This window comes from Notamacropus eugenii, chromosome 6 (genome assembly GCF_028372415.1).
Source record: "Notamacropus eugenii isolate mMacEug1 chromosome 6, mMacEug1.pri_v2, whole genome shotgun sequence".
Taxonomy (NCBI): Eukaryota; Metazoa; Chordata; class Mammalia; order Diprotodontia; family Macropodidae; genus Notamacropus; species Notamacropus eugenii.
The window spans coordinates 336,048,559-336,074,304 of record NC_092877.1 but is presented as its reverse complement, the minus strand read 5'-3'; the positions used below and the strand labels follow the sequence as shown (position 1 = coordinate 336,074,304).

At 43.5% G+C, this 25,746-nt stretch overlaps 1 protein-coding gene across 1 annotated transcript; it reads left to right on the top strand.

Moving 5' to 3' along the window:
* Positions 1 to 462: 462 nt before the first annotated feature.
* LOC140511694 (zinc finger protein ZIC 4-like) lies at positions 463 to 7,477 on the top strand. The gene is made up of 2 exons (XM_072620875.1): positions 463 to 1,687; positions 6,903 to 7,477. Exons 1-2 carry the CDS (start codon positions 463 to 465, stop codon positions 7,475 to 7,477), a joined length of 1,800 nt encoding a protein of 599 aa, XP_072476976.1.
* Positions 7,478 to 25,746: the final 18,269 nt, after the last annotated feature.

Here is a 25,746-nt window from a genome sequence, read left to right as displayed (position 1 = left end):
TGAGAAGGGATGTGGATGTGTGTGTGTGTGTGTGTGTGTGTGTGTGTCGGGGGGGGGGTAGACAGAGAGAAAGAAAAGAATTGGTACCCCAGTCATGGCGCATGTGCAATGTGAATAAGTGTGAGTAAGTGAGTGTGTGTGTGTGTGTGTGTGTGTGTGTGTGTTTCCCCTTCCAGCTTAAAGCCTTTCAGTCTCCAGCAGGACCTGTCATCAATGACGTCAATCATCCGGCGCCGGCCAATCAGAGGGTGGGGTAATTGTTTAGCTCTCTGGGCTGCAGCCGTGTCCATGAATCTCTATTCAGTATCTCCCTGCGTCCTGCTGCTGCCTCTCAAGCGTATGGGATTCCACGTAGGCATTAAAAAGAAAAAAAAAAAGCCAAAACTTGAAAAAAAAACTTTGCAAAAGTTTTTTTTTTCTTTTCCTCCTCCCCGCTGTCAGGTGACTGTAGCGTTAGAAGCCATGAGTGTGGAGGCTTTGGGGAGCCCAGTGATGGAACCAGCTGCACTCTCCAAACGGAACCCGGCGCTGAGATTAGTTGACTTGGCAGGGGCTCATCATCACCATCACCACCATCATCACCACCATCCCCCACAGAGCGTCACAGGCTTCCCGGTGTTCGCCGGTCACCCCCACTCAATGGCTCCCTCGCACCCTGGGGAGTACGCTGCTGAATCCCGCCTAGGGCCGAGTCCATTCCGAGCCGAACACATGGGGCACCATCATCCCTCGGCCCTCAAAATCAGCCCTGCCCATCATCCTCATCCCCATCACCGACACCAACATCATCATCATCATCACCACCATCACCACCATCATTCTCCTCCTCCTCCTCCTCCACCACCTCCTCATTCTATGGCAGGAGGCCACGCTGAGGTGGTCGGTAGTCCAACCGGAGCGTTTGGCCCAGTGCCTTCAACAGTTATCCCTTACCCTGTCTCCCACCCCGCTCAGGCGCTTTCAGCAGGTAGGGACTTCTTAATACGCAGAGATCTGCCAGCCCCCATGATGCCAGGGCTAAGTGAGCAGCCCCCTGCTCCCAATTCTCACCACGGAATGTTTGTCTCAACAACAGGTAGCTATTCTGGACACCATGGCCACCACCACCCCGAAGATGGGCATCACTCTCTTTTCTCTGGACTCCATGAGCTGCCTCCCCAGGCCTCCCCAGGTGGTCATCTGAACGGACAGATAAGACTGGGGCTACCTGGAGACATGTACGCCAGGTCCGAGCATTTCACTCAAGTGCCCGCCTCCAGGACAGATCCTTTCGCTGCAGCTTCTCTGCATAACTACGGGGGAATGAACCTGAACGTGAACCTAGCTCCCCACCACGGCCCCGGAGCCTTCTTTCGCTATATGCGGCAGCCCATCAAGCAGGAACTCATCTGTAAGTGGATCGAGGTGGAGCAAGCGCCCAAAAGACTTTGCAACAAAACTTTCAGCACCATGCACGAGTTGGTAACTCATGTCACGGTGGAGCACGTTGGCGGCCCGGAGCAGTCCAATCACATCTGCTTCTGGGAAGAGTGTCCGAGAGAGGGGAAACCTTTCAAAGCCAAATACAAACTTGTAAATCACATCCGAGTGCACACGGGGGAAAAGCCCTTTCCTTGTCCTTTCCCGGGGTGTGGGAAAGTGTTTGCTAGATCAGAAAATCTCAAAATACACAAAAGAACTCACACAGGTCAGTATTCATCGCTCTCTATCTTGTTCAGCAACTATGATACAAGCAAGCGGTGTATTTTGTGTGCCCTCAGTGTTTGGTTTCCTTAGGTTTCAACTTCTGTATTTTTGTTTTCCCATGTGCCAAAGTCCATAAAATATTAATTCCGTTTTTCTATTTTTAGATTCATTCAAGTTTTGGAGGCGAAGTACGTAGCTACAATGTTTCTGTTATGGGGGAGGGTAAGGATGGGGAATGAGTACGTATGTGTCCCTTTGTATGAGTTCTGTATTCACACGATTTAAATATTTTAGGGTGTATTTAGGGCGTTTTAAAAATCAAATCGGTGTGGCGAGCTCCCCAAGCGAAGAGTGAACAATGGGCCTCAAACTTTTTCCAGGCTGTCTTGACTCATGTGGCTGAACCTTTCCTGCCTTTAAATTGGTGATTCTTTCTCACTGCTGCCTGCTGTGGGGTTTAGCAATGAAAATGAGGTTAGGAGGACTTTGCAAAACCATACGTATCTGGATTCGAAGTCCTCCCTTTTTAACTTACAGAGGCAACAGACCCCACACATTTTGTGAATCCTCACCTCTAGCCAGAGTCTAGGAACAATTGGGCCTATCTGCTTGAAATGTCATTTACAGAGAACTGTTAAGTGAAATGGGGACATGTGTCAAACACATCTGTTAGTTCTAGTTAACAGAGAGGAAAGTCGCTGGATGGAAGATCCTGCAAAGCTTGAACTCCTCCGGCCAGAAGCATCTATACTTAATGAAATTGCAAGGAGAAAGTTTTCACACTTCCTGGAACAGCCTGTGAAGTTGTATTAATTAGTTTAGCAGCCGGTATTTGTAGTCTCTTTAGCTGTTGTTTTTTTTTCTATTCTAGTAGCAGTAACCTCCCCTTCCCCATTTTTCAGGGGAGGGGGGATTAGAGAAAGGAAACAAGAGGGAGGGGGAGAGAAAGGGGAGGGAAAAGAGAGAATGAAATCGATTCCAACATAGTTGTTCTCTCCCCTCCCTTTTCTATTTTCCTATTCACTCCTACTTCTGCATTATCTCTGTTTTATAAAGTTAACTTACAGTCTCCTTATCAGAAGTCTTGCTAGCTATTGACGTTGCTTACTTCTTCGAAGAACGATGTCAAACTTCCCCCTTCTTCCCAAGGTAGGTCTCTTGGGTTGAACCTACTCGGAGCTATCGACCTGAAGAATACTACGTAGAACATTTGTCCATTCTCCCCTCCGCCCCCTTTCCTCTACTCAGTTCAAACTTAGTATGTTCTTAACTCTTTCCTTAATTGAAGGTAGCATCTTTTGGGCCTGACTATTTTACAGTCTCAGCTCTGAGATCTTTTTAGTGTCTACACGGACCCTAGATCTACCACAACGCCTGCAGTGTTATTTTGATTCAGGGGTTAAAAAGAAATACCTATGCTTCAAGGGGTAAGAATAACACCTCTGCGAGCTTCTTGTCAACTCTGAGCAGGTAGAAAGAGTCATTAACAGGCCAACTCATCCTTAATGACAGAGTGTTCCTTGAGTAAACAAACTTTTACTGCTCTTTACCGGTCCACTGTTTGAAGTCTCTGAAGCAGAAAATGGTTAAATTCTTAGTGAAATTGACCTACAGCAAAGACGCAAGTTCAGGGCGTCGCAGTGAGTGCAGGTTGGGGTTTGTTAACCACAGTTTTCTAAGTATCCACTTTTCACTTTCAGCTTCCATTGTGATTAATTATCGCGCCGTGTAAAAATCCTACAGGGCCTTGCCTGTTCCTGCGTTTCTATTAAACACCCTAAGTTGTCAAAAAAACAAAATGTTTCTAAAATTGCAATAGAACTCGCTACAAATTATTCATGAAGACAGTTCTAGATTCAACAGGAAAATAATTGCCTTTTCAAATATTAATGACGTTTCATTTCCTCCAGTCCCGGGGAGTGGTGAAAAGCAGAGATTTCCTGAGATTCGGAGAATTTCTCTCTTAAAATTAGGGATTTAACTTAAAGGCACCTTAACCCAGCCAACACTGAGGGGTTTGCTTTACCTTGTGGCGCTTAGGAGGATGCAGCAGGAACAATAGGGAGATCGAGGAGGGGAGGAGAAAGAAAGGGACCCTAGCCCTGCTCGGCGCTGTAGCTTTCGTTTTCTCAGGCACTAATCTTGCCTCCCGAAACTCAGGCTCCTAACCTTCCCTCCTACAGGGTTTCTCCTCCCTCTCCCTGTTCGTGTAGCCAAACGTAAAAATATCGAGGTGAAGCCCCGTAGAGAAGGAAAAATAAAACATACCGAGTGGAATTTTTCCCTAAATACTTGTGTCCAGCCACAAGTGTGCTATAAAATGGCGGTTGCAGAGGGGCCGCCCTAGACTTCCTAACTTGGCCCGGCAGCTTGCAGCGGGAGGCGGATCCCTTAAGCCCCAAAGGGAGAGGACCGCTCCGTTTCCCCGGGCCGGCCTGCTCGGCCCAGGACATTTATGGAGTTCCAGCAGAGGCCGGAGGAGCAGGAGCCCCAAACTGGAGAGCTGCTGAGTTCCTCAAAAACCAGGTTTGGATGATCCGCGCCCTGCATTCCCCTCTCCCACAGGCCTTAGTTGCTCCCCTAGACCACGCTCGGCGCTCACTTTGCTTGCTCGGCTCTCAGGCCGACTTGGAGTTATAGCGAACGCGACCGAGACGCTTCCCGGACCGCCGATCCTAACTGAGGTCGAGGCCGAGGTCAGGACTGTTAGGCTAGGACCAGCAGACTGGCTATGGAGTCCAAAGGAGAAGGAGCCAAGGGCCACCGAGGCCGAGGGCTTGGAGCTCCAAAGAAAGAACAAGCTACGTTAACTCAGCTGGGCCTGTCTTTCTTACCTGACACGTAACTTCCCGGGGTCTGGCACTGGCTTTACCCGTCCTCTTTCCCACGGGCCTCCTAACTTACCGCTTGCTTGTACTGGTCTAATATCCTTCCTTCACTGTGGATTTGGCTTCACGGCCGGAGGTCAAACACTCTTCCTTTACGTGAAACTCTAATTAGGCAGTCATAAGATTTTTTGGTTGTGGTTGTTCTGGTGGGAGAAAATGTAGCCTTTAGAATTCTCCGATCTTTTTCTCAGTGAAGATCTTTTTCTTCCTTCGCAGGACCTTGATTGAGTCATTTTTCTAGATGATTTTTTTTAAAGAAAGGGAAAGACAAAGTTTTTGGTCATCCATACGAACTGGACCAGTGGGGGAGAGGAAGAGAAAGGGAGAACATGTTGACAGTGATGACACTGATTTATTCTGCCATCTTTTTTCTCTCCCTAAAAAGAGGATAAATGAAAAATGAAAGGCACCGTTGGTGTGTATGTGGGGGAAGGGGGAAAGGACATTTACAACGTAAATTTCAGGAGGAAGAACTGTTCAGGGCTGGTCTTCTTCAAAGGGCATTCATTTTCATGTGAAGCAAGTGTGTTGGCCTGGATCAATCCTGCATTCATACAGATGAATGGATAGACAGGCATATAGATAGATAGATAGATAGATAGATAGATAGATAGATAGATAGATAGATAGATAGATAGATAGATAGATAGATAGATAGATGATAATGATAGATAGATAGATAGATAGATAGATAGATAGATAGATAGATAGATAGACACCCATACACTCTAAATCCTTCTCCCTTAGAAGTCTATCTTTGTTGAGTAAGGCTTTGTTTACATGAACCAAATCTAGAGCATTCCAAGGAAATATATTTTTCCCCCTGGAATTGGCTTTATGATGAAGTGGGAGTAGGGGTTTAGAGGATGGGATTTGGCCTTCATTGATAGCATACAATCTCTATATAATAACCTCTGACACCATATACCCAGCTATGTTTTAGGTGCTTTAGTCACATACCTTACTTGACTTGGCAGCATTGACTGAGACGAGGCAAGAGCTGATGTTTCTGTATTTTGCAATTCCCTGGTTGCAGATAAGGAAACACTTTTTGGGGGTGGGGTGGGAATAACACAATACATAACTGGCCCTTATCTGGTACATAATTTTGCCAATACGTTCTACAGGTCATGCATGTATGATCACCTTCTATTGGCTCCTAGGCACGTCTCTGCATCCAAGCTGAGAAAATCCTTTTCTAATTCTCCTGAGGATAGGATTTCTATTTTTGCCTCTATGAAGGTGGGCCCTGGCCTGGTTGTGATAGTTTTGAGGCAAATTTGACCCTAATCAAATTCCTTCCCCATCCATGGAGGAGGTATTAATTCATTGCAAGGCCTTCCCTCTAACTCTAACAACAGGCAAGTCTGGCCCCTTCACCTCTGCTTAGGAGTTACAGCACTTTAGATCTTGCCTTCAGCGGTTAGTGGAGACCAATCTGTCTTTTAAACACTCCATTGACAATAAAACCAAGTAGCACATGTTAATATCTTTGGGAGGCCGTTGTAACCCATTATAATAAAATATTATTACATACATTCCAGTATAGAGAGATAGAGGATTATTTAGGAAAGATTTGAAGAATGCTGCTAAATGTTTTCCCTCAGGGGGTAGACGAGAGAGGGGGGAAAATGGATTTCATGTGAAAACAGCCTCAGAAGTGAATCATTGCCCACCGAAGAGCTCAGAATACCTTTCCCCGAAGACAGAATACACATTGTTTACACGCAGTGTGCAACTGCAGTTGGTCTTTAAATTATCTGACTGCTTTGTCATTTGCACAAAACCCACTTTAGAAAACAATTTGAACAGGAAGAAGAAGGCGTTTGGGTCTAAGGACAACTTTAAATTGGGTAGATTCTAGCTTCACAGCCAATATTTTTTCATGGTGTAAAGTGGGTCCCGTTCAGGAGAATGGATTTTGGAAACTCAAGTGGGGGATGGGGCGGGGTGGAGACGGATCCATTGAGATTTTAGACGATGAAAATTAAACTAAGATGGAGTCACCTTCTCTCTCTTCCCCTCTCCCAAACTCCCAATCCTCAAACCGTAGGTTGTATGTGGGGGTGGGGAGGAGGGAGTGGTTAATAGATCTCTATTTATCGAGGGATGTGAGCTGGTTCCATGGGGGAGGGGAAGAAAAGGGGGGGATTGAAAGTCCTGGGGTCATGTGGAAGGGTTTTCTTTTCTTCTCTCTCCTTCACCCCCCTTTTTTGGGGTTGGAATCTTTTGTTTTTTTGTTTTGCAAAGAGACAGAGACAGAGAGGGAGGAAGGCTCCCAACCCACTCCCTAACTAATGTATGTAATCGTTAATTGCATTCTTTCAGGAGAAAAACCATTCAAATGTGAATTTGAAGGCTGTGACAGACGATTCGCGAACAGCAGCGACAGGAAGAAACACTCTCACGTGCACACCAGCGACAAACCGTACAACTGCAAAGTGAGAGGCTGTGACAAATCCTACACGCACCCCAGCTCCTTGAGGAAACACATGAAAGTGCATTGCAAGTCTCCTCCTCCGAGCTCGGGTTACGACTCCTCCACCCCTTCCCTGGTGTCACCCTCCTCGGACTCCGGGCGGGATCCCCCCGGCTCGGCTGCAGCCCCCGCGGAGCCGGGTGCCTCGTCGCGGGCGGCGAACCTGAGCGAATGGTACGTGTGTCAGAGCTCCGGGCCCAACGCGCTCCCGGCTCCTCCCAGTCCGGCTCCGTCACCTGACTCGGGAGAGGCGGCGGCGGCGGCGGCGGCAGAGGCGGCGGCAGAGGCGGCGGAGGCGGCGGCGGCCACAGCGGCTGGGGCAGCGGCGGCGGGAGCGGCAGCCACGGCGGCGGCGGCGGCCACGGCAGCGGGGGCAGCGGCGGCTGCTGCTCACACGAACTGCGATGCTAGGCCGTGTTACTAAAAAGGGAGAGGGAGAGATAAGAAAGTCAGGAAGGAAGAGAAGAAAGAGAGAGAGAGAGAGAGAGAGAGAGAGAGAGAGAGAGAGAGAGAGAGAGAGAGAGAGAGAGAGAGAGAGAGAGAGAGAGAGAGAGAGAGAGAGAGAGAGAGAGAATGAAAGAAAGAAAGAAAGAAAGAAAGAAAGAAAGAAAGAAAGAAAGAAAGAAAGAAAGAAAGAAAGAAGCCCACCAGTAATAAGCTCCAGGGTTTTAGGTCCCCAATGCATTAAGTCATCACCATAGATCTTAAAATACTCAGAGAGATCTTCGCAGATCTGTCTCGTTATATTTTCATCTGCTCACACTCACCGTACACAAATATACAAACACATCCCTGTAGCCCCAGGCTGCTGCAGCCTATGAGGGAAAAACTCATTAAAAGAAGACCCTAGATTCTGAGAGCTATTCCTAAAGGGACTGAGAAAGAGAAAGGAAAGAAAGGGGGGAAAAGAAGAATAATGAAAATAATAATGAAAGGATTGATGGGGAAACCCTGGTACTTGGAAGAAGCCGGAAGCCTAATAAAATAAATGGCCGAGGCTCTGTCATCAGGCTGGGAACTGTATGTTTTCCTAGGGGAAGGGAGGTCAGCGGGCCTGCAGGCGATTCCTGAGGGGTTGGCCTGCTCTCTTTTCCCCCTCCCCCAAGCCCGCCCCTGTATTGCCCTCCCCTGCCCTCCCCTTTCTTTTCACCCCCACTCTCTATCTCAGTTCCCTCTCCCACTGGTTGGGTTGGAATTCCCGGTGCCAAACTGTCTCTTATCGATTTCTGATTTCTTCGCCCATGATTGTATCAATGAACCAAAGTGTTTAGATTTTTTAGTGTCCCGGGATTTCTGGGTAAAAGGATAGCTCGCGAGTGGCAACCTGCTCGTTCTCACCATTTCTACCTGGGTTCTTTCCCCGCTTCACGTTCCAAACAAAATCTTTCCCCTCCTGTAATATCCCAAATTCTTCGAGAATTGAAGATGATCCCTTTTTTTAATGAAGCCCCCCCCAAGATATATGTGTGATATATATGCACACAACTACATGAAATAAGTGTACAAAATATATGCATGGGTGTGTACATGTCTATGCACTATATAAGTGTATATGCATGTATATACATACAGATATATAATAGGCCACGAATAAAACTATTTAAGAGATGAAGTGGTAAAGAGTGGCCTAAGGATTAGCTTGTCCTTCCCTTTATGTTCCCAAGTCTTTAAAATGATGAATCCCATCTTCCCCTGCCTCCACCTCCAGCCTCCCTCGAAGCCATTGTCATTCATTCCTGTTGAATCTTGTGGGTGCTTGTGATTTCTCGAGGGTTGTGGGAAGGCTGTTCGTGGTGACGTCATTGTGCTCAGGCCACTTAGGCGGAATTACTTGTGTGAGGTGTCAGTTTCTCTGGATGAATCGTGTAAACTAAGTGATGGTCTTTGTCTAAAGCGCACAACCTTTGTCCTTTTTTTTTTTTTAAGAAAACAAAAACAAAAGAAAGAAAAAGAAACACCAATAATAAATTTTGTAAAGGCAAAAAGAAACCCATGGTGGTGATAGAATGTGTATTATATATATATGTATATATGTATATATATATTGATATACTGCTGTGTACACGATACCAGGGAAAGGACTACCGGATGGAGAATCACACTTCTTGTGCCTTGTTTTTTTCTCCTGACCCTTGAGTTCTAGGCAATGGGGAGTGGGGATGAGGGGTCGGGATTAAGAAACTCACTTGCAACAGTTGCAAAGACAATTTAGTTAGTTTTCTTCTTTTTCTGCATCTTCTACTCTAGGAAGAGAAGGGCAATTTCCCTAAAACTATTGTCTGTTCATTGCTAAATGCAAGACCAATTGGTTGTTTCCCAGCTCCACCCTCATTCCGCATAGAATTTAAAGAACCAGGTGATTCAGGAGGAGTTGGCTTGGAGGGAGGGGAGGAGGATGTTGAAAGAGATGAGAAGGGAGAGTAACCAAAGGAACAAGAGGAAAAAAAAAAGCTCCACACAAGGGACACACTAGGCAGTTCTGAAGTCTTTCCTCCCAGGCAGTACTCTTTCTTGGGATTCAGTTTGGTTTTCTTCTCTACAGAAGTTTCTTTCAGATACTATTAGACAATTTTCACTTCCTATCATTCAGCTCAACAACTTCAACTAAATAAATAACTTACTAACTGGTGTGGGATTGTTTTCATTACACGTAATGAAAACCTGATACATCCAAATATATCCTTGGTGAATTATCTAGTCAGTGAAAGGAAGAGGAGACAGAACGGGGGAAAAGCAGTCATAACATAGCAGCGCTCATAGTCATCAACTACATCAGCCATGGGCAAAGTTGGTTGCAAAGTAGTGTTTCTCATCACAAAACTTAAACTCTGGAATGGGAAGCTATTGAGAGGAAAGGAAAGGACAGGAAAGGGTCATCTGAGAAAGATTTTTCACTCCAGAAGAATGTCTCTCTTTAAAAAAGAAAAAAAAGTCTTTTTTTTTATCTCGATGAGCTCATTGCTTTCTTTTCGTTCCTTTGCCCCCAAAGAAAAATAAAACAAAATAAAAATGTTTGACGGTGTAGGCTAATCACCTTTAATTTTTCATTTGCTTGTTACAGATGTCCACCGCGTTGCTCTCAAGGTAATCTAGACAGACGCAGCTGAAAGCTTGAATCTTATGCCTTAGACATCAAAGGCAGATTGCACAAAGAAGTATTTCTCCGCAACGGTGAATCTTCATGGTAAGTTAGGATTTCTATGGCAATAGGCAAGTCATACTTAAATACTGAAAGGCGAAGTCTGGAGCCCGTCCAGTCTTTTCATTAAGGACATAATATTTACGTCTAACAGGCCTTTTTTCTTGTGTATACAAGTATATATTTTTGTTTGACGCGAACTAAATCATTTTCATTTAATTTCCGGTAAACAAAAACCACGCGAATGGGCACTTGTTCCAGATCATAATAAAAATGGATAATAATGTCAGGAAGAAAAGGGCCGCCTGAATTGACGCGTCAGTTCCCCTTTGTCTCTGCATTCTGCCGTGATCAGAGAATGCATTTGGATTTGATGGCCAGTTTCTAAAGGCAAGGAAATGGTTTTTAAGGGGGAAAGAAAAGGAGAAAGGTCTAATCAAGCTCGGATTGTTCAAAGAGTCTGATTTTGGGGTTGAAAGTGTGAGTTTTATGGTGCATCTACATGGCACGTTAAGATCGCTATGGTAATGAGGAGAGCAAAAGCAAGCGGCCCTCAATGGAGGCACACTCCATTTAAGACAGTCTATTAAGATACATTTGCACTGACCTTTGGTTTCATGCTAGTTTAATACAGTCAATCTGCTCTCCATCATATACTTCCTGCACATAATACACTTTCTCAAATTTGAGTGTTTGTATTTACCCGAGACCCAGGCTCTTGTTGTGCCTGGGATTTTAGTCAATGTTCTCCCCTTATTCCCAATCATTACTACTCTTATTATTACCGTATTGTCGTGTTGTGCGCAGTGTTGTTGTTTATTGTCAGAAAAGGAAGAGCTGGTCTCTAAGAACCTTTACTGCCCCCCAAAGACGATCCAGGGTCAGTGGTGAATGACTCCTGGCAACGTCAGAAGCTTTAAAACTAAAATCGAAAAAAGAAAGAAAGAAAAAGAAAGGAAGGAAGGAAGGAAGGAAAGAAGGAAGGAAGGAAGGAAGGAAGGAAGGAAGGAAGGAAGGAAGGAAGGAAGGAAGGAAGGAAGGAAGGAAGGAAGGAAGACAAAGAAAATTTCATCCATCAGAACTCTTCATTTTCTTCTCCTTAAGTTAGCTGAGTCTGGAAGACCAGGACATAGAGATGGGCCATAGGAATGAGCCACAACCTCAGAAAGTAAGGACTGAATGTTGGCCACTCTCACCATTTTCAACCTCTCTTACTCATTTAACTCCCTACGACCTTCACTTGTCCCAAGAAGGATGTTTATCAAAGTCCACTTCTAGTGGCCCAAGTTCTCCTGTTCTAGGGATCGTGCTAAGGGCAGCTGGGGAAGAACTTAGTCTTGGGGAGACTGGAATGGGCTGGCATTCCTGGAAAGGAAGGCCAAGGCTTTAGGGAAGATCCCAGGAAAGTTAGAAGTCCATGTTTCAGTAATTGTCTTGTTGTTTATTTTATCCAAGTACCCCAGTGAATAGGGGAAAAATAAACACCGTGAAAAAAAAATTCAAACAGTTGAGTCTTCTTTAGTGCCAGCCCTTGTGGTTGAATAAAAAGGATGGTCCGCTTTCTATTGAGCTGAGAAATCTTTGAAGTGGGAGTTATTATCTGAGACATTCCTGCTTGTCGTCCTAACAACGCTGATGAAACGTAAAACGGGCTTTGTTGGCGATTTGTTCTCCTCTCTGTCAAACTCCCCCTGCCCGCTAGCTTTAAACCGTTTCTAAAGAGATAAAATCAAACTTTTTTTTGAGGATAACTTTGGGGCTCTCAAGCCTACACAGCAAAGAGCAACCCATATGAATACAAGTCCACAGGCTTGCCAGTCTGTGCAGACCTCAGAGCACACTTTGGTACCTACTTAAGAAAATGGCGATGTGTGTGTATGTGTGTGTGTGTGTGTGTGTGTGTGTGTGTGTGTGTGCGCGTGCATGTGTGTTGTACATGGCCGAGTGAAACACTCTCAGAGATTGGGGAACTTAATGTTTCTTTTCTTAAATGCATGGAATTTTAGCTGCTGGAATCAGTTGGTTACCTGAAGTGGGGGAGGGCAGGTTCTTTTAGAAATTCCCTTGTCCTACTAACCCTCAACACACTCTTCACGACCTTCAAATTTAAAAGGCAGTCCTCAACGAAAACACTCATCCTATTTCCTCAGTCCCACTATAGAGTCAGCAGAGTCCCTTCTAGGAAGAAAAAATAAAACAAAAGTGGGCGAGAGCTCAGGCCTGCTCAATGGAATAGTTATAATTCAGTGTTTATATTGGGATATCTTGAAGTAACGAAGCAATGCAGCTCCTCTAAGGGGCATGCACATGAAAAGTCCCCTGCGAGCCTACAGATGAATTTTCTCACTGTGTATATAGACAGATCTTGGAGCTTTTCCTCGATCCTGGCTCTCTGAAACCTCATGTTGTGCTTTTAAAGGTGGCTTAAAACGCGCACACACGCACACACACGCGCGCACACACACGCACACACACACACAAACCATTCAGGATATTTAGGAGGTCCTCCTTCCCTCCCCTGTGTGTGATGACTAAATGATTTGTAAAGAAGTTTCCTAAAGCTGTAACCCATGCTGTTATTATAGTTGCTGCAAAATGTTGTCTTTTCTATTGATTTTTATTTGTTTACTGGAGGTCCCCATATGTTTGTTTATATCGCTAATTTATGGGAAAATGTAATGATCGCAATGAATGTGAATTATACAGACAGGAAAACGTTTTGTAACAGTAACTCACAAAGAATGCCCTACTGAGCCCTCTGAATATTTCTCATCCTTTCATTCCAGATTGCGATTTATATCTTGCCTTCAGCAGGAGTTAAATTATAAAGTAACTTTTTTTTTTTACTTGTTCTATTGTTTGAAAACGATTATACTACTACGGAAAGAAAATATTCCAAGTAGTTGATGAATCTTGCTGTAAATATGTACAACCTGTGTTCTGTGACTCTTTCCCCCAAAATATATCCTCGATGTGTAGATGATGTTTCATTCCGTTCTTTCCATTATTCTAAAATAAACGACATATGCATCTTCCCATCCTATTTCGATTCTGGGTTTCGAATGATTGCTCTGTCCTCGTGTATAAATTTGTCCTCCAATTCTCAATCTCCACGAAGGAGGAAAAAGGGCTTTGGATTGTTTGTCTTTCTTTACAGAGAAATCATTGCGGCTTTTGTTTGTTTGTTTAGAAAAGGAAAGTGGAAGGACCAACTAACTAATTTTGGCCAATCTAGACTGCAGTACTTGTTCCATTCACATCCGCTTCCAATCAACAAAACTTTAAAAATGGACTGGACATTTGGGGATGGGAATGGGGGAGATAGGTGTCAGGAAGTATGATGAAGTTGTAATCTCTTGCCGTCAAAGTCTTTTCCTTTCCGGAATCTATTTTCACCTCTTCCACCAAATCTCTAGCTGACCAAGTGCCACCACGTTGGCCTCTCAGAAGCATTTCTAGGAGCAGGTATATCAAACAAAAATAAAACAAATCATTACAGATGTTGATTAGCCATATTTTTGCTCTCCCTCCTCCCCCACGCGGAACAGCAGTCCTGTCTACCCAGGTCGGGTTCCTGGGACTTCATTTAGTGGCCTCAGCTCAGGGATGTTTGTGTCTCCTTGTGAAACCGTGATTCTTCTCAATGAACTCCGCACAGCTTCTTATAAGCCCAGGGATGGGTAGGATTTGTTTTGTTTGTTTGTTTTTTGAGGGGGGGGGGGAGAGCCATTTGTGACCCCTATTCCGGTACCTGAATATACCCTTTCTACCCGGTTTAGCAGTTGAAATGGGCGTAGAGTTTCCTGGACTAGGCCCTTTTAGGCTTATTTCGTTGATCTCTCTCTCCCTTCCGAACTCACAATAGCCAATGCCTCTCCTGGGCAACTCTCATTCCGAGAGAAGGATACATACATACACACACATATACATATATCCATACACGTACACATAACTACATACATGCAAATATATACACATACATACATATATATTTTCTCTCTCCACCCTCCTCTTTGAAATCCCTCCTGCGCTTTAAATGTAGTGCGCATGCGCTACGGCTTTACACTCTGTGCTTCGATCTTTCTGAACTTAAAAGAAGTTGCAGGAGATGTCAAAGAGGAGTTTCTTGGGTGGGAATGGAAATACTGGGGCATAAGACGAGGAGGGGAACCAGCAAAAAGGAAGGAAATGGAAGGAAGGAAGGAAGGAAGGAAGGAAGGAAGGAAGGAAGGAAGGAAGGAAGGAAGGAAGGAATGTTTTCTTGTGAGGAGGAGGGAGGGAATAAGAACCAAGGCCCTAAGGAGGAGCATATCGAGGTAGGAAAGATATGAGAGAGAGAGAGAGAGAGAGAGAGAGAGAGAGAGAGAGAGAGAGAGAGAGAGAGAGAGAGAGGAAGAAGGCTCCCAGAATCCCAGAATGTAGAGCACACAGTTCTATGGGTCTCCATGACTGAGCGAAGACTTGTAGTTATTACATTTGACTGTAGTCACTGAGAGATGGAATATCCCCTCCGACAGCATGGGGAGAGACGTGTGGGCATTATTCGTGGTCCTTTTTATAGACGCTGCCTTTTCTTTCTAGGACTGACGAACCATTTTGGAAGGATTCATCCCCTGTTGCTTCCTATCATCGATCCCCATGCAAACCCGGCCATTGTGCAAGTGCATTAATTAGAGACCATTCATTTCACAAAAGCACAATTGGTACTTAAAGGAAGTGAAGATTAGAAAATAGGAATGGGAAAAACCCCAGCCTGGGGATTTCCCTTGGAGTTCTGGCTCCTGGGAGAAAGTCCTGTTCCCCTTTCGCCCACTCCTTGCCCTCTCTTCCGGGTCTGCGTGTTCTGCATTCATCCATAGGGCCCAGAAACGCAAACCATTCCCTAATCTTTACTCCTCAAGGACAACTAGTTTTCAATGAATAGTGAAGACATATTGGTTTTATTGGGTGCACCCAAGGGCTGCTTTTCTGTTGAGGACTCTCCCACCTTCCTCTCTGAGCTCCGAAACTCAAGTTTTCTTGAGCAAAGGTGGGCAGTATCTCTAACAGTGTTCGTCGTCGGGCTTAAGTTGTTGCTCCTTTAAAAAGCAAAAACAAAAATCTGTGTGTTGGGTGGGGAGGAGGCAGGGGGATAAGGTAAATTTAGTAAGAGGAGGGAAAGGGTTCTTAAGGTTAACTTTGCAAATCAAGATAAGAAAGTGGTCCCAATCCACTGTTTCTATCCTCCCTTGAAAAAAAAATGTTGACTTCGATGCCCTACCCACTATGGAGAAACTTGATATTTCTTTAAATGATCAGATCTCTTCAATTCCCAAGGAATATTCACCCTCACATACTCATATGAGATAGATCTATCCCCGGTTTCAAGAAGGAAATTTGGAGAAAGGTGGGCTCCATGAGAATACTTGCTTGTCACCATTCATATATGTTTGTACATATGTTTTTCTTTTTCTTTTTTTCTCCAATCACAGTGAAAGAGCCACGCGTTTGAGTCAATCTCACCAAGTCATTCAGCGGGTCACTGCAGAAAATATGTAATTTATTTTTAAAAGGCCCAAGAAAAATTAGGCCGAATCGAGTTTATTTCTATGTGGAATGAAGCTGGAGAGATCAGATCGCCTTAATGTCACCCATATGACTTGTTAAGACGCTGTAGCTTCAGTAAACCTCTGTAGCTCGTCTAGACCATATGTTGATTTATTTACATCGTAAGTCTTTTAGGTTATTGCATGCTGGAGAATATGCATTCCAAGAGCATAACGCAGAGGGCATTAAAACGAGGGAGCCAGAAAGACAAGGCTGCAGAGAAAGCATTTGGGTGAAATTCACATGAAAAGTACATTCTTCACAGAATGATAATAGCGTCCGTTAAATAATTACGGTTTTATCCTCCAAAGTCCCTGTTTCTTGAGCTGAATAAAATATTGGTAGGATGAGTATCAAGATTTCGGAAAGCAACATGTTCTACCTGTTATCAGCCTTCTAATAGAGGTATGGTGGAAATGGATGATTTTATAAATTCATTTTTTCCATGAATGAAGTACTGTTACATTTTTGTGGTCATTAACAGCTAAATTGATACACTACTGCAGGACCCGCTTGGAATCTTTCGGGAGCGACTATTTTAAAATGAAACTAACAATCCAATGTAAACAATTAGCAGGAGATCTTTGTTTTAGCTTCTATAATCCTCAATAGCTTTGTTAAACATACACATCCACAGTGTAGGAAGGAGGGGAAAAATATAGGATTTAGGTTAATCTTATGCAAATGTTACCGGTGAGACAAACTTTGATAAGTTAATTCACATTGTTTACTCGTTATAGTTTCACTGTTTACTTTCTATTAACTAAAATTTAACAGAGGTCCACTGATCAATGCTACCTGTGATCAATGCTGGGAAGCCACTGAATTGTATAAATCCATGTTAAATTGGGAGAGAAGCCTGCCTGGTGAAAAAAAAAAGCCAAAGGAATGGGGGTAGTTGTCACTAAACCATCGCATTTAGTTGAGTAACAATCGACAGATTAGTATTATGAGGAATCTCCAAGATAGATCCTCCCTCTACCATGCTGAATCAACCAGGGGCTAATAAGTTCTACAATTACGACAGAATCACCTAAGTGAGTTGTGAGTAGTCCCCGCCCCCTCCCAAAATCAGTAGTGCAAGTCCAAGATTCCAAACTAGTATCCCTGTTGCACCTGAGGCAGTGTTTGATTCAAATCCTGCGCCGATAATAGCACCGATCTATTAATTATTTTCACGTTTTAAGGCATAGACAGCTATTCACCATGGGGTTTTTATATAAAAATCCACAGCCATAAGTGTATGTATTTCAGCCAGTATTTTGCAACCAATTTGCATATTGCTAAGCTACGAAAAATAGCTAACCACCTAGAAGGCTTGATTGTTTATTTACTATTGGCTGTAGTAGCTTGTGTTACACAAGTGATGCAATCAAGCAATTCAATTTTGCCTCCCCTGCCCCAATCGAATACACAAGTGTTCCACATACTTCACAGATTTTTTTTTTTACCCTGAATTTCTGGCAATCCATTTGGGGAGAAAAGAATCCAGAGTCAAATGTTTTCTATTGTTGAGGAAACCGGACAACTTGTAAAGGGGTGGGAAGGGGGGAACCTGTTGTAGAAAAGCATAGTCCCCTTTAAGTGTGAAATATCATTTCATTGTAAAAAGTAAGAAAGAGTCGGTAATCCAACTTCCGGAAACTGTTCTGAATTATTTCACCAGACCCTTTTAAAGAGGGATTAGCAGGGCTTTTGGAGCAAAATCCTTCTGTTTTATTCAATCTCTGAATTTATGTTATAATTACTGAATGTAAAGGCTCTCGAATTAGTATGCAGCAGTCGTTCAGACATTATGCAGGTGCTATTCTAATCATTCAGCTTTTTAATTAAGGAAAGAGGTAAGAAAATAGAATCATAAAAACACTTTTGTGAGAGCTGAGAAAATTGCGGGCGACCGCCTGAATAAAGCCTTTATACCTTCGGCTGACAGGTCAGACACCAAGAGGTTGACTTACGACCTTTTCAGGAGGAAACAATGGGTAACAGCTTTCTCACCTTGTCCCCATTATACCTTTTATTCTTAGACAGAATTTATGGAAATCGCCGTAAGATGCTTTACTTCAACAAAAGATATGCAATTATAATGGATACATATCCATATTGAAATTCCCACTATTATGCCTTATCACACCAGCTCTCTTGTTCTTTGAGATTCCTTCTGAATGAGGGGGAGGGGATTCTATGAGACCCATGGATGGGGTGAAGGAATACATGGTGTGTGTGTGTGTGTGTGTGTGTGTGTGTGTGTGTGTGTGTGTGTGTGTGTTTCTATTAGCAAAACATAAGTACGGGACAACCAGGCAAAAACTAGAATGGGGACGGGAAGACACAGAGAAAATACAAAGTGTGGTCATTTTGGAAGAAAAAGAACTCCCAATGAAACTGTCAGGGGCCAGTGGAGGAGTTAATCTATCTCTCATACTCCATTTAGGGAGAGGAGAATAGTTAAAATGAAGCCAGACCTATGCCTGGGAGACATCAGGCGACCCATACCTGTAGCTGGACATTGGATCCTAAAATTTGCCTCAGCTCTTAGGAGTTTCAAGTCCTCCTATCCGTAGTTAAGGAAGGGTCTCTCCAAATCGGGTCTCCCCTTTCTTTCCTCTCTATACCACTCCCCTGCAACCTCCCTGGGTTGACTGCAGATGGGGCCCCCAACTGCATTGTCAGGGAAACTTTTATCTTCCCTGCTCTCCCTCCTCCCAGTCCCAGGTCCCTCGCTCCCTGTTCTGTCCTTCTAGACACCCAGTTGTGACTAGGACACAGTGCCTAAGAGCTTGAGGTTCCCAAAGATTCCTTCCGTCCTTCTGTAGCACTCTCTCCTCCACCCCACCCCCTCCACCCCAGGAACAATGCAAGTATTAGGATATCAGCAGCACTCGAAATGATCACGCGTTAAATTATTTTGCTTTCACGGATGAGGGGACTTTTTTCCAATGTAAATCAAGCGCTTTAGTTATTAAGTCTGAACACTAATCTCCAACAACCTTGACATAATGTCGCAGAATGTGCCACACCACCTCGCACCTGCAGTCTGAATAGAGGCGCCTTTTCACGGGGAGACACGCTTGTTGCCCTCTCGTTCCAAAGGAGTTGTCTGAATGAGTCAAGCTTTTTGAATACCCATGCGCTCTTTCTCTTCTGCCTTTGATCACAGAAAATGTCTTCTAATTTGTCCTTTTTCATTGTAACAACGTTTTCAAGTCCTTTTTTATTTTCCAAACCACATATTTATAAAGAACATAAATCGCCCCCAGAAAACAAAAGTTGTGCGCCCAGCCGACGGGCTCAGGGGATCCTGAAGATTTTGTTCCGCAGACGAGACGCTCCTTCTGGAGACTGTGCTAACAAACAAGGAGATTTGGGGGCACCGAACAGCCAAGAAAATATATTGGGGTTTGGAGGGTCTCTGAGGTGGAAGTAGGGAGAGTCCCTACATTTCCATTTCGCTTGTCTAACTTTAGCCGAGGTTTCTAGAAGTCTAATTGTAGTTAAATATTTATATCCCTGGGACAAAAGGGGAGGAGGATGTGCCACTGCTCGTGATACTGGGCCACTGGGGAGAGTTTCCAGCATGTTTGATCACTACTGAGATGGACAGTGTGTTTGAATGGATTGATTAGTAGCATCATGGGAATGTAGCGGGCAAGACCCTCCTCTACAAGGATGGCAAATGATTTCATGTTTCAGGATGGCTTCAACTTATTAACCAGCATAACACTGTAATAAACTGTATTCAAGATCTAATATTTCGTTAGACATAGGAACAATGAGTGATGAAAAACTTGAAAGGATTAAGAAGCTATCTTGGTCCACATTAGGGCTTGGACACAGCACTGGTTGCACACCTCTGGGCTGGGAGGTATGAATTATTTTGAGAGGCCTTCTGGGCACTACCAGCCAGAATTTACATGAATACATACCTCACTAACATGATCTCTCTTTCTCTGTCTGTCTGTCTCTGTCTCTGTCTCTGTCTCTGTCTGTCTCTGTCTCTGTCTCTCTGTCTCTCTCTCTGTCTCTCTGTCTCTCTCTCTCTCTCTCTCTCTCTCTCTCTCTCTCTCTCTCTCTCTCTCTCTCTCTCTCTCTCTCTCTCTCTCTTTCTCTCACACACGTATCTCTGAAATTAAGGAGCCTTTAAGAGCCCTACCTCTTTCTACAGGTTAAGGGCAAACCTGACCCTTCAATGAGATTTCTTTTTTCCTCAAGAAAAATGGTGGACTTTCTTCTAAAGAACTAGAGAAAATGAGCCTCTCGATAACCACTTTTCCTCGTGTACCTTTTATGTTGGATTGGAAATGTATACTCTTTGGCTCACTCCCGGGACACACATGCAAGGTGTTAATGAGGCTGACGTCTCATTTAGTAGGATATTAATTATCAGGTTGCAAATCGCTGAGCGTCCTCTCCCCACAAATGCACTCCTACTATTGGTCCAGCTCGAGTTTCCAAATGATTTTGGAACCTCAGATTCATGGAACGCTTCTTCCGGAGTTTAACTTTCTCCCTTTTCCTGGCGGCTCCTACCAATTCGCTGTGGGCAAAGCTCACTCCAACGTTCTTTTTCTTACATGAGCCCAGGCTCCGAGTAAGAAAACTAACATAACCCTCTAATACAGTTTAAAACACTTTGATGTCTTGCCAAGAAACACACTTCCTTCAAGAGAGAAGTCAACATTTGTTTTTCACATTAAATGGCGTTTAGTTGCCAGTGAAAAAATAATGCTAAGGACCACTTTTTAATTCGCTGTATAACAACCGCAGGGGTCTAAAGGAAAATAACGGCGATAGCTATAGACACAAATAACTAAATTACCAAAACGTTAGTCTATCTCCTAGCTTCATTAATATGTAACAGACTCCCCAGTTAATCTCCAAAAGCCAGTGCTACCCCTCTAAAATAGCACTCTGGGACGAATTGTACATGAGATCAATCACTGCTAATGCACTAAGGTTTACTGCAAGGGAAAAAAAGCTATTTACACCTTCAAATAGAAGCTTTTCAGATTTAAGAGTAAGGGCCATACATCACCAAGAATAAATGATTATGAATTGGTAAACGCGCCCTCCAGCGATTAGCTATGCAATGCTATTTATCATTTCTTGGTTTTTTTTTCTTTCTTCCCCTCCATCTCTCTCTTTCCTTTTTAAAATCATCCAACTGTTCTGAGGAGGAGGTAAACTTGACAACTAGAGTAGGAGGGGGGAGACCCCAGCCCACGGCGGGAAAGTTTGTTTTTGCATATACTATAAGTCATCAAAACACCGCTATTCAACTATAAACAGGGTCACTTATGAATTGCTTAATAGAAAGCAATACAGCCTTTTCATTGTCCCCATTTGTTAGTAAGCGAGTATTTGCCCATTGGAGTTGATACATCAGCAGGTTTCATGTTTTCCTCTACTCTTCTTCCCCTCTCCCCCATTACATTTCTTTACATTTCTTCCTCTTCAATGGTAAGTCAGAAACTTGGATATTCCATCATCATTTACATCCGATTCTAACCTCTCTCCCCCCCAAAAAAGGAAATTGTGTGTGTGTGTGTGTGTGTGTGTGTGTGTGTGTGTGTGTGTGTGTGTACAGGACTGCATAGTCCACAGACGAATTTGTGGCGGAACCCAAACTGATCACCCCTAGTTGTCCAGGGCGCTTAAAACCTACCAATATAAGCGGGCCAGTAGTTACTTGGGAACGCGGTCGCATTTTGCAATACAAAAGGAATTGCAATTGTCTCCAAATATTTCATTACCTACAAAGAATATAAAAGAAAACTCTTTTAACCCTGGTGAAAACTGGATCCCAATCCTTAGCAGCTCCAGAATAGGGGGGCAGCTTTAGGAGGGGCACTATACACGGGAGGTTTTGGGGGGCCCTTTTCAAAGAGTCTTGGAGTGGAGAGGGGAACGTTTCAGAGGGAATGGCTACCTCCCGGATAGAAATGCACGAATATGCTAAAGAACCCGGGACAGGAATGCAACAGTATCGGTTCAAAGCAGATGAAATAGTCAATGACTCCTCTCCTGCTGTTTAAATACTTTTAGGTCCCGGCCCTTCTTCCACCAGCATTGACCTTCCCCGAACTTTGGTGCTACACAGCCGCGTTAACCTCCATTGGAATTTGTCTAAGTGGCCGGTTGCTTAACGAGCTAAACAATGACACGTCCACTCAGGAGCTGCCCTGGTAAGAGAGCGTTGAGTTACAGAGCGAAGAGGAATTTCCTGGGGTTCTCGGCTAAAGGGTCAGGAGTTCCCCAAGGGGGAGGGGTTACTGAGGAGGCAAGTGTGCGGGGTGCCAAAGAGCACAGTCACCTGCTGACCACATCCCGGAGCCTTCTGCTAGGAGAGAAACAGGAGCCTTTCCTCCCCCCACTTTGGAATTTTGGGAGCAGAATAGGATGTAAATGGGGTTTCAGGGGTTTGTGCTTTCTGCCTTCCGCCTTGGGAGAAAGGGAAAGTGGGAAGAGAACCTTTATGAAGTTTACAGCCACTCTGATGACTTAAAGGGATGTTTTGTTTGAGATTTACTTTTTAAAGCTAAGGTGGGAGGTGGTGGGAGTGAGGCAAAGCATAGGTTGTGGGAGGAGATGCTAGGTAGCTAGGATCCTTTGGAGACACAAGTTAAACTATGAATCTCCCTAAATCATTATATTCGGTTACCCCGTAAATCGGATTTCTGTTGTGACAAGTGCCTGTTTTCTTAGAGTAAGAGATTTAATATGTCTGGTGAAAGGGGCTGGAGGCAGTGAGTCTCACAGCAGGTAACCTCCTCTTCTGGGATCTTTCAGTGAAACTTCTAACAGGCACTATTGATATGGTCTCATGATTCTAGGATGAAGGAAGATCTCTCTCCTTGGAGATGTTAGGAAGTGTACAGATGTGGATTTGTTTTTTAGTTGGTTAAGAACACTCACTACACTTGCAAATATGGACCAGGAGAGAATAACGGTCTCACACACACACACACACACACACACACACACACACACACACACACACACACACACACACTCCTCCTCCTCCCCATGTCCCTGAAGCAAAAGTAACTTTAACAACAACACTTTAAAACCAAGATATGTTATTCAGTGATGCAATCCAGGGTTAAAGCATCTTATGGAGTCACTAGAAAACAAATTAATGCTTACTCTTTGGGGAGGAAATCAAATGTATATCACTTTGATTTCATAATCTATGTTTCTTTGATCACTCCTCCCCTTTCCCCTAGACGTGGATGAAAATTCAGTTGCTCTTGAAAGCTTGTGACTCACCAGTAAAGTCAGGAAAAGAAAGGATAATATCAGTATAGTACTCAATAACAAGGGAAAAACATTTAACTTTTCCCATTGAAGCATATTTCAACTGGAGAAGAAAAGGAATATAGAAAAAAATGATGAAGAGAAAAAGACATGAAGGGAACTTTAGACCAAAACCATATAAATTACCCCCACTCTATCCTTGCACATCTACTTTAAAGAGGCCTCTACAAGGTTCCTGTGCCTAGAATTTCACCAGGGGAAAAAATATAAACATATATGTATTTGTTGGTTTCAGATCACTGTGAAATAAGGAATCGTACTCATGAAGGTTTCATTTTGTAAGCCCAGAGAAGAGTGTTGTTCATTCCTTACCCTGCATCCTTCTGAACTTTATCTAATTTTAAATTTTTAATATTATTACGTTTCTTGTGCAAATCATATTTGTGAAATAAAGAATTCTTTCTATGATATGTTTTCAATAGTGAAAGTCTCTAAAGATCTATAATCTTATTATTTATCAGACTTTTTAAGCTCTAAAGGCTGTATACACTATATAATTGCTTTAAAATGTTTTCATAAATTACATTCAGAAATGTGTCATAGTAAATTACCTTTGTAATAAAATGTAAAAAATGCAAATGGCTGTTGTCTTTATTACGTTTTAAACCATTGGTTTATCTGCACTATTTCACTTGTCACTTGCACAATATGTTGGAGAGAGGGAAAGCACAGTTTGATAACAGATAGATGGGTCCTCGTGTGTAATCTAGCAGGCACGTACAGTTTGGGTCATTTCCTCATCTCCCGCAGAAAAGACATTATCCCTCTCATATTTACATACTTTTCAATATTTGTCAAACAATCATAAATTATAAATTAATGAAATGTTCGACAGTCTTCAGAGATCAGACTAATGAAGACATTTACCTTTTTGGTGATTTTGAGCATCATCTTTGTAAGTTTAATGACATTTAGACTCTCACGGTTTATTAGACTTTATTAGATTTGTCCTTCGCTCCCGCTGTCATTCAGATGTCTCTGCATAAACATCACCTGCTTCAGGTACAAGAAAAAAATCGACTTCTTCCAGAAAACCTGGGGGGAAAAAACTGGTGCATGGCAATCTCAGTTTTTTAAAGAATTAAATCAAACTTGGTCTGACCAGACCCTTGGAAAAAAAAGTCTTTTTTTTTTTTTTTTTTGAGAGAGAGAGAGAGAGAGAGAGAGAGAGAGAGAGAGAGAGAGAGAGAGAGAGAGAGAGAGAGCACTGTTTATTCTGCCTATTTATTTCTGTGGTAGGGCAGTAATGTGTGGATACCTGGACAGCAGTATGGTGAAAGGGCTTGCTGTAATTGAACGGTGATTTAGAGCTTCAGTCGAGAGCTCAGAGAAAGTAAAGCGGATTACATTCCATTCCTCTGGAATTTTCTGAGACTTCACCTAGTCGAAACTGGGGATTTGATTTACTGTAACATCTTTTGGTCTCAGTTTACTTGTCTGTAGAATGAATGGTGGAGGGGAAGGAAGGCGACTTAGATTAGGTGGTTTCTAAGATCCTTTCACCTCTTAAAATCCTATGATTAATTCTATGATCCCTCTAATCCAGAAAGAGAAGAATCATTTATAATCGAGCCTAAATCAGGTGAAGAAAGATAGCTTCCAATGGGCTCTGGTTCCCTCCCCCAAAACCCATCCTTTACATATTAGTCCAGGCCTCAAGTCTAGAGGACTAAAGCTGTCAGTCTGTGCCAACCCCATCACCCTCAGCTGACTGACACTTAGATTTTGGAACTCAGGACAACAGCACATTTATGATCCTTTTGAAGGCCAGCATCGAGGAGCTTTAATGGGGACTAAGGGGTTGACAAGTTTTCCCCACGAAAAAAGAAAAACATTGTCTCACCATGCATTCATTATGATTGATAGCCACCAAGCTTTTTAATAAAATTATAGGAGATAAATTTAGTTCAATGCAGAGAGGTCAGAGGATCAACATTGACTTAGATTCAAAGAGTAAATTACTAAGCATAAACATCCGCATTCTCCAGTCTGTGTCTTTGGTGCCATCTTACTTGAAACAAAGACCTGGGTTCCCAGATAGACAAACTGTCAAAGGCACTGTAATCAGGCTGGTAAATTTCATTAGCCTGTTCACAAATTTCATAAGCCTGTGTTGGTTACACACCACCCTACCAGGCTAACAGGCACTATCATTTCCTGAGCTTCTGCCACATGGGAGAGACTACCCATTAGGGAACTTTCTTGGGCTATTTCTAGCTATTGTGAAGTCTTGTTGAGATAGGGGTGGAAGGAGTGAGGGCGAGGGGGAAGGAGAGGAGAGGGGAGAAAAGCCTTCCCACATTCCCGACTCAGTCCTAATGAAACAGTTGGAAAGGTGTGTGCGTTTCTATGCCATAGGAGAGAAAGGAAGGAAGAGAAAGGGGAGCAGAATCCTAGAGGAGATGAGACTGGGTGAGGGAATCACGGTTTCAAGGATGGATATGCTTGATGTCATGTCAATAGTCTATTTCCCATAGAATTTTCTCTAGTCTGGCTGAAGTCTGGGCCAGTCACAGAGTGGAATGGCATTGAGGGAACTCCAATTTCCTCTCAGAGCATAGTCCTTAAGTGTAGCCTTTGACCTTTTATAAAATATACATCCAGAATAAAAACACAGAACCATTAAAAGGCTGGAAGAACCCATAAAGTGG

Excerpts from the sequence above, each read along its gene's own strand:
- LOC140511694 (XM_072620875.1), top strand. The coding sequence starts at position 463 with ATGAGTGTGGAGGCTTTGGGGAGCCCAGTGATGGAACCAGCTGCACTC. Across the intron at positions 1,688-6,902 it reads ACACAAAAGAACTCACACAG|GAGAAAAACCATTCAAATGT; the intron begins GTCAGTATTCAT and ends GCATTCTTTCAG.